Source organism: Glycine max, chromosome 13, assembly GCF_000004515.6.
Source record: "Glycine max cultivar Williams 82 chromosome 13, Glycine_max_v4.0, whole genome shotgun sequence".
NCBI classification, from domain to species: Eukaryota; Viridiplantae; Streptophyta; class Magnoliopsida; order Fabales; family Fabaceae; genus Glycine; species Glycine max.
The window spans coordinates 18,073,048-18,083,288 of NC_038249.2; the positions used below are offsets into that span (position 1 = coordinate 18,073,048).

Consider the following 10,241-nt stretch of genomic DNA (forward strand, 5'->3'; position numbering starts at 1 on the left):
TTTTCTGGTAAAAATTAGCATCTATGTTAGTTCGAATGTCATTATTCTCGTCTTTGTATTATTTTGTCTTTTCATCCTTGTACATCTATATTCACTTTTTTATGCCCAGACAAATGGTAAAAAAGACGAGGAAAATATGGAAAAAGAAGAAACTAAAAAGGAAAGCCCTTAATCATTATTTACAGGTATATGACAGAATTACTAATCATTATTTAAAGGTTCTTTTAGGTTCAGTAAAATGTTCTGTCTTTATTTTTCTATTTTTACTTCTAATTACAAAATATGTCCTACTATTTTCACTTATTTCTTTTCAAAATTTTGAATAAGAAATAGTCAAAACAATCATTATTGTTTTTATTTTTAAAATTTAATTATTCATTTTTATCTTTTTTACTTCTTATACTTAAAAACAATTCATTATAGTCTTGTATATCATTTTTAATCATTATACATATATTTTTAATCTCTTTTACATCTTATCATCTAAACTCATAAGAACTAAAAGAAATTAATGATAATATTATAAGAGATGACTTTTAAGGTATATATAAGTGATCCATCATGTATCATAATATAAAAAAATTTAGATTATCTAAGATGTCTAGCTTTATGATAGATTTTCCTTTGACAATGATAAACGAAAGATATTATGCTAGGAAGAGTATATCATAAAGTTGTATATCTTAGATGAATATAAAAATTCTTGATTGTGATATATGACAGATCACTAATGAAGATAGTCCATTCTAAAAGTCATCTATATAAAAACTAAGATAGATGATTTTTAAGTATAAAAATTAAAAGAAAAAATTTATAAATTATAAAGATGAAATGAGCCATTAAATTTATTTAAAATAAATAAATATTTTACTAAACAATTCCTACCATTTATTAATGGGATAACAATAAAAGGGGAAGATATGATTTTAAAATATAAAAATGGATCATCTTGTGCAGTACGAAGTAGCATACGAAGCTCACTTATTGCTAGTGGATCAAGATTCAAGAAATTGGTGTTGTTGGCCCCATAAGACATATATTATTGCATGATATAAAAACAGCAATCAAACACAGGCTATCACTATGGATATGGTTGTTGATTTGACATACCATTTTGTACTACATTTTTTCTTGGAAGTTTCACTCTATATCCCTTCCCTGTAGCAAAATAGGGAATTTGAGATTTAATACTCATAAGTTTAAGAATATTTTTCATCAAACTCCCCTCTCCCCACATGGATTTTGCTTCTTCATTCCCCTGACCCAACAACCCTTCTAAATTTAAAATCATTGAGTGTACTTTCGCCCATAACTCATCTTGCCCCATCACACAATCTCAATATCTTCACAATTCGTCACTCGTTACACCATATCATTTGTTTATTTTTTTGTAAGAATGAGATGACACTAACTAGACAGTTTCCAATTAACTCTCAACTCCCAAATGCATGCATGGCTCTTATGTGAGGTCACTTCGAGAGGGCGTGTATCGTGCCATTAACAACGCATGCTATCCAATTCAATTGGTCCCACAATTTATTTAGTTGTCGTTTTCTAAATTTCTTGGGTATATGGGTACGGAAGGTCTCATAGTCGGTACGGGCCAGTTAGGAAAGAGAATGTGCACTACACTAGGGTATAAAAATTAAACTTTTTTCATTATCAAAATGGCACTACCATGCATTAACATTTTTGGTCAAGGAGTTCGGCAGCATAGTGGCTACTCGTTTTATTTTTTATTATTATGTTGGTATTATATTCCACGACGTGGAAGAAGGAGCACACAAAATATAAAGTTTAGGTTTGATTTCAGTGTCGACAATCTTTTGTTTGGTATATGTAATTCGTAAGTGTCAATTTAACCATTTAAGGTTTTGAGTGTGATAGGAGATGAACTATTTTTTGCCTTTTTAAAATTGTGGCTTTTGTCGTGTGATCGATTTTGAAACCCAAGGAATCCGGGAAAGCATTGTCTTTTGCCGGAAGGAATGAAATTGACCAATTTTAGACTTTATGGAGAGTAAAAATAATGATTAGAGACTTTTAATTTCACTAGCTAATGATCAAATTAAAAGGTATAATTGCCATCGGAAGTTAATGTATGCTATTACTTCGCCTAAACAAATGATGAGCTTGCCAATGTAGTATACCTTTTTTCTTGTACCTTATGACACCAATGATTAGTAAAAGAGAAAAAAACATAATATACTAAAGATGGGATCACATATATGCAATTTAGTTTTTAATCTTTAAACGTGTATATTATCAACAAAGATTGGCCATGTGAAACCTTATTAACAAGTAATCTGTCAATACTTCTATAATTTATAATCTATAATCTTAATAGAGAAAGTGTTGTGGAGTTGGTAATTTAGATCTTGGAAATAATTACCATGTAAGATGAGAAATTTTGCCTTTTTTTACTATTAGTCTATACTTCCTTTGGAATAAGGTTAAAAAGGTTTAGGACTTTGAAGGAGTGACTTTGCGGTCAAATATAATATTATTACATTCTAAAAACTTTTGCTAGGAAGTAGTTATTGTGAGAAGTTACAACTAATCTTTGTTAGAAACTATAAACGCATAAAATATATATATATATATATATATATATATATATATATATTATTCTTTTAATTATGATTTATTTTATAACTAAGGGATAATTAGAATTTGAATTTTGAATCACATAGTTAAAGAACACAAATCGTTACTACTTATATAAATTATTATTCGTAATACATGTTTGAGTATTTAACCATTAAATGTTCTTCATGTTCTTAAATATAATTAGTGCAAAACAAGAATTGAAGAGATTATAAAAAATATTGTCTTCCCACACGTTTGAAACCTTAAAGATACAACTATTTATACCCAGAGTTAGTCAATCTAATAGAAGAATTTTCACCTTGACGATGTTCACGACTTCACACATGCATGGTAGGTAAGCCATTGAAGTATGGCAAATTCCAGAAGGTCCAGCTAATTCCACAAACGGCTAAATCTCATTTGGAACTAATGAAGTTTCCTCATAACTTTCATCAAACAGAGATTTTGCTTACTTTCGGAATATATTATGGATTATATTTAGTTACAAATATCATAAACAAAAGGAGTGTGGCAAGAATATGTGAGAATCATTAAATATGGCATGCCAAAGACCGTACCCTAGATGCCACCAAATTAAAAATTATTTGCACGCCAATTTCTTTTCTCTAGTTCAACTTTAAAAATCACCATGTGAGAGATTACTTGAAATTTGATGCATATTCTGTGGGTTCCTCCAAAGCGTGTCACAAGTGCTGAAGGAACCAGAGAAGGAGGAAAGGGTTCGTACGGATTTGACGTCAGTATTCCCTTCACACGTGCATTATCATCGGAGAGTACAAGCTGTTATTAATTTGTTGTGACATTTTCAAAATAACGTTTAGTATTTTTTTTTTTTGTGTAGTTTCAAGTTGTTAAATTTAACCCATAACAGTTTGCATAAATAATAGTTTTATTGACACAAATAATAGTTTGTTGCATTGTGTCTCTTAATTAAACAATTAAGAAGATTTTAAATTTTAATTAAACCTGTCGATGAGAATAATTTTATATTAATATCATGCTAAAAAAATTATTTATCAAATTAATATATCAAGACATAAATAGGAATGGTTGCAAAAGTTTTAGTTCAACTTAATGTTAATCATATTCATTCAGATTATAAAATTATGATTTCTTCTTTTTATATTCATTGAATAAACATCTCACCATGTGGTTCTTTAAAGCGAGCAGTTCACTACAAAATATAAAGTATATCATTTTAATTAGCATTTTCTTTAATTGGAAATGAAAAGTGGTATAATAGGAAAATACTCTAATACTATCGAGCAGGATCAGCTTGAGGGTTGTTCAAAAGTGTAACGGTACATGGCTCACGATTAAAAGGGACACGATTTTTTTTTAATAAAAACTTTATAGTTGTATAATATTTTTTTATAAAGTATCATTTTATCGTTTGTTAGTTTTTTTATTCTTTTTTTTATTCAAATTAAAATGTCACATATGTTTAGAAAGTATCATTTTATCGTTTGTTAGTTTTTTCTAATGTCTAACATTCATACATTCATATTGAATCTATTTTAAACTCTTTGTGATGTATTAATATGTAATGAATTTATAATAATTGACTTAAAGTGTTTTTTTATTTTATTTTAACAAGATAAAAAACATAAATTTAAACTAAAATTATAAAAAAAATAAAATTAAAAAGAGAACAAAAATATATGTAAATTTCAATACGGCCGGAGATATTTTGCCAATTATAGAAGATAGCGATGAAATTAGAGCATTGTTTTTGGGGAATCAAATATACAAATTAATCACATTAAATTATAAATATAAAATTAAAATTTTAAAATATATCAGTAGAAAATAGTAAAAATGTAATAAGTTCCATGCAAATTTACCCAAACTCAATAAAACCGTATCAATGAGAATGTGGATGAGTTAAAAAAATATAAGCTCAGCTGTTCTAAACATGAACTTGTCCTACCTTATGTGGGGGATGAGGAGTCAAATCCACCCCAACCTTATTGTCATACTTATTTTATATATAGATGTGCATGTAATTTTTTTTGGAGATGCAAATTAAAATGATGGATGATGATATAAGAGTAAATTATATAAAAAATTATATATCCTTTTTCAAATTTATTAAAATTATATTATTTGTTTAATTTAATAAAATGTATATTTTTAATGAAATTTTGTGACTATTTTTTTATGTAATATATATTTATATTATTAAATAATTAAGTATAAGAGGGCCTTATTTACTATATTACGCTAGAACCAAAAAATCTTAGGAGTTTAACCTTGCTATCCAGCAAGGCGCCAATGATATTGATGAGACGCTAGCAAAGACCCATATAAAGGATTATTGCATAGACCTAATGAACTGCAAACAATTTCACCTAGTTGCAGTTACTCAAATTGTGGCTCATTGTTTGTGAAGAGTGAGTTTTACAAACAATATTTTGGTTAGATTTTGGGATATTTATAGTTTTCCAGTTATAAAGAGTTAAACTTCACAACTTGAAATCAATAAAAAAAGAGTTTAACTATAAATTTCTCAAAAAAGGATCAGTCTGCTATAAAATACATTATTTAAGGAACCATTTTACAATTTTAATGAGACCAAATTACAATCTAAAATAAAACCCACAACTTTTACATTGTCTATTAATCACAAAATGTCACATATCATGAATTATGATTTATTGATAATTTAAAAAAAATGTAACATTTATTATGTATGACAATTAAACTCTTAAATAAAAAAGTTTCATTAATTTGAATAAAAAATTATGACAAAAAATTAAAAGGAAGATTGCAATTTTTTTTATACAACTAATCAATCTCAAAATAACACAAATAACTTTAGCACAACCCTTTATTTTCTTCTTATTGGTCAAAGCTAAATCAATTGGAGTTGTTTGGTTTCTTGATCACGTCTTTCGGTAGCTGATTCTGATTTGCTGTTTGGTAGACAGTGGACTAATTGTCTGTGCTATCATATATGATCATCCTTTTTTCTTGGTAGGGTTTTACAGGTGTTTCCTTTTTCTCCTTGAACGTGTGAATTTGACTGCGCGATCCAACTTAGGAAAATAAGGGTCACATTAATATATATGTCCCATAAAATAAAGTTGTGTTCGACATATATCATCCATGCATGTGTGCTTGCATTTTTTCCAAAGCGAAAGGCAAAACTACTTGGTCCTGGTGCTGTACCATGTAGAGAATCATTTCAAAACCTTAAAATTAAAATAAATAAATAAAAAGTTAAATGCAAAGTAAGAGGGACAAAGAAAGAGTGCAAAAGTCAAGTAACGCAGGCTATAGCAAACAACGCATTGAATTACGTATTAAATATAAAAATATTGTAAAGTAGTAGTACTAGTTTGGTGTGACACATAAAATAAGGCACATTTTTAATTTGGAAAAAAGAAAAAAGGAGGGCCCAAAACGCGGTTTTGGAGCTGAATACAGAGAAGCAACAGCTGTGTGTGATTGCATATGCAAAAGGGTTTTACTGTAGTTTTCTGTGCATAGCGGTTTATCACTCTAGAATTCTTGTTAAGCATCAGCAACTATGGATCCTGGAAGCTGCCTCGTAACACAGATTCTTAATTTCTCTCTCAACGTATATTAATATTAGAAATAGCAAACTCTCTGATGCAGTACTTTCTATTTTGTTATTAGATTAAGTTGTTACCAAATGATGTGGGTATTATATGTGAAAATTCAATTTTATCAAATAATAAAGAATGCATATTGGAATATGTTAAAAAGTATTATATTGGAGTATCAGAATTTTACTAGTACTATAATACTAGTAGAGTAGTAGTACATGCATTATTATTAAAAAAATCTATAAAATTGTATGGATATATTGTGCTTGGTTTGGTTTGCATTTTCATTTTCTGTTTTCATTTTCTGAAAATTATTTTTATTTTTAAAAGATTAGAATTCTAAAAATATATTTGATTTGACTTTTTATTTTTTATTTTTAGGAAATAAAAATATTAAAAATTTATGATATATTGACTTCTTGTTTTTTTTTGTATTTTTAGATTTACTTGAAATTATATTTCTTGTTATCGCATTTTCATTTTCTTCAAAATGAAGTTTCTATTTTCAAATAAAAACACTGAAAATGAAATTTTATTATTTTCATTTTTGAGTTATTTTTTGTTTTCATTTTTACTGAAAAATGTTTTTAAAAATCTAATCAAACACATTTTTATTATCATTTTTTATTTTCAGTGAAAATGAAAACAAAAAACAGGAAACCAATCATCCCTTAAATGTTTCCTTACTGTTTTCAGTTAAAGAGAAGCTCATGGAATGACATTTGGGGAAGACGATGACTTAAATGGACAAGTCTGCAGACTTCAAACGGACCGTGAAATTAATGTTCTAGTCTAAAGCATTAACTTCCATCTGTATAGTTTGAAAATTTGTTCACTCATAAATGTCCATAGTATGGTCGTACTAGTAACTGCTCTCCGAAGTTCAGTACCAAAAAAAACGCATTACTTTCTTTATGGTTCTATACTTTTATTACCATAAAATACTCAATATATAACTGAAAATCATCACTGTTATTCTGATAGACTCAATAATAATAATAGTTGAGATTTTTTTACTAGCATCTTGATTTGACTAAGTCAATTTCTCAAGAAAAGAAGAAGAAACAATAGTTGATAAAAAGAAGAAGAGAAACAATTGATAACTTAATGAGTTGATAAATAATAAGTTCTATTGGTGCAGAAGAATGAGTTAGGATTAAATAAAGCGAAAGAGGATAAATTATTATTTGGTCTATAATTATTATAATTTTTATATAATTGTATTATATAGTTATCAAACTCTTGATTTAACTCCTTAATTTTTATTATTTGTAAGTCGATTCGTGAGTAAACTTTTTTTTTAATAGAATCTAGGTAGATTCTATAAATTCTAAGTAAGCTCGGTAAACTCTTGAGTTTATCACCTAGTTAACAAGTCAAGTTAAAAAAATTAAATCAAAATATAAGTTATTTTGAGTTGTTTTCTATCTGTTTAATGCTCAACATACCTTCATTTAATGTGTTATTTTCGAATGAAAAAATTCTCATCTTTAATAACATCAAACCCACCTTTGATGAGAATGATCTACTACTACTATAACATCTACAATGTATTGTTTAGTAGTGATGCATTACTAGATTTGTTTATTTAAGTATTATGAAATTTATGATTTACTATTTTTTTATTATATTGTTGAAATGTTTAATTAGAATGTTATTTATAGATAATTTGTTATTATTTTTATATGAAGTGAATTCTTATAAGTCTATGAGTCAAGTCTATAAAACTTTTACGAGTCTATGTAAACTCTCGAATTTGATAGCCTTGATTGTATATAATTGAGTTTTATTATTGATTTTTTAAATTTGAAAATTTTAATTATATATAGCATAAAATAGTTGAAATTATAAATATGTAATAATTTTAGATTATGTAATAATTTCTCGTGAAAGAGAGTATGTTTTAGCACAAAATAAGTTTTAAATAGCAATAATAATATGATAACCTAGATGATGTAGTATCTTCTCCATAAGTTAGTTTACTATGGTTTCTTTTCATTAGTCAAAATGAAGGTTAATTTACTGTTTTTTTTTTTTTTGGGTTTTATTTGCTCGTCATTATTAGACTAGTTATTTCATCATATAATATGCATCTGAAGGAAGCTTCACTGAGATAAAGGACAAAGAAGTCATTTCAAGAACTAATTAAGACCTCCATATTAAATCTAAATTAACCAAAATCCATCTGGCAATAACAATCACCCATCTTGACTAGAGAGAGATTTTTGCAACCTTGAAACCAAAGTCTCTATCTATAAATAGAGCATCCTCACTTCCTCACTTCCATATGCTTCATTTCCCCACTTTCAATAGAAGGAAAACCAAAAAGTCACAAACACATGACAAGAGTGCAAAAATAGAGAAAAACCTCTTCAACAAAAACACCCGTTTTTAGTTTTTACTCACACCCAAAGAACCAATCTTTCACTAAAACAAACACTTTACAGCTTCTTTGCAGAATGGTTAAGTCAGAGAACAAGATCCAGAGAGAACAACCATCATCATCAAAGCTAATGAGACCATTATCATCATCATCATCATCATCATCATCATCAAGTGACAACAACAACAAGAACAAGAAGAAGTACAAGGGAGTGAGAATGAGAAGCTGGGGGTCATGGGTGTCGGAGATTAGAGCACCAAACCAAAAAACAAGAATATGGTTGGGATCTTATTCAACTGCTGAAGCAGCAGCAAGAGCCTATGATGCTGCACTTCTATGCCTCAAAGGCTCCTCAGCCACCAATCTCAACTTCCCTTCTTCAAGCTCCTCCTTACAACACTACATCATCCCTCAAGACACTTCCATGATGTCCCCAAAATCAATCCAAAGAGTTGCTGCTGCTGCTGCCAACAATTTCTTGGACAACAATGCCATTGCTATTAATAATAATGTTACCACCCCACCTTCTCCAATTTCTCCACATTCTCCTCCTCTTGCTTCAACCCCTTCTTCTTCTTCATTTGTATCATCACCATCAATGTCATCATCATCTCCCTCAGACCAAATTGATGATGATGTCTCTCTTCTGACACCATTTGGGGCTTATACTACTGCTGTTGCTACTACTACTATTTGTGATCAAGAAAATGAATCAATGGCTATGATGGAATCATGGTATGGCTTGGAGGGCTTGCAATCTCCAAAGTATGTTGATCAAATGCTAAGTGGGGCATTCTTTGACATTGATTCAACACAGCTGCTTGATGATCTGTATGAAGAAAGTGATATTCGCTTGTGGAGTTTCTGCTGAGAGTGATTCATTAATTTCAAGCCAAACCCATTTTTGTTTTTTTTTGCTCACAAATTCATATTCGTTTGTCAGGTGGTGTTATATGAAGATATCAATCACTGACTGTCCAAATTATAATTACATATTCTAGGGAAGAAATTCACAAAAGGGATAAGACAATTTTTGGTCTATCCTTTGTGGATTTCTACATATGTATTATTGATGCAATATTTGTTATGTCGAATTTATTAATGGTTTTCTATGTATTATTGTGTAGTTTATAAATGAAAGGGGGAAAAAGATGGTTTCCAATGTCTCAGTTATAATCAATTTCTTTTTTTTTTCTTTAGTTTATATGTTAATTTGAAAGAAATCTTTGGCCACTGTGAAAGGGTATGGGGAAGTCACTTATTTGAACGATTTTTTGAGTATAATTTTCAAAATAATTATTATAGAAATTAACAACCTTATTATATATACATAAAAATTTATAATTCAATGAGAATGTAAAAATAGACAACACTTTATTAAACTTATCATTAATCTAATTAAATTGTATGAATTAAAAAAGATAAAAAATAATAGTAAGCTTTAGCTTCAATTTTTTTTAAGCAAAGTAAGTTTCAGTTTTTTGTTTTATACTTTATATATATATATATATATATATAACGGAACTGTTATTTGCATAGGAAAATGTCAGAGATGCTTATCAATTCACCGAGAAGGGGGAAGCATACTGGTACAAAATGTGGAAAATTGAACCATTGAAAAGTGTCTTTTCTTGGACCATTTACTCTCATCTCAGTCTTGGAAAAAAAAAATTACT

General features: G+C 28.4%; 1 protein-coding gene across 1 annotated transcript; it reads left to right on the forward strand.

Annotated features, from left to right (window-relative positions):
• The first annotated feature begins 8,695 nt into the window (after positions 1-8,695).
• Positions 8,696-9,436, forward strand: AP2-3 (AP2 domain-containing transcription factor 3). Its single transcript, NM_001254270.1, has one exon. The coding sequence runs from the start codon at positions 8,696-8,698 to the stop codon at positions 9,434-9,436; it is 741 nt and encodes a 246-aa protein (NP_001241199.1).
• The last annotated feature ends 805 nt before the right edge of the window (positions 9,437-10,241 follow it).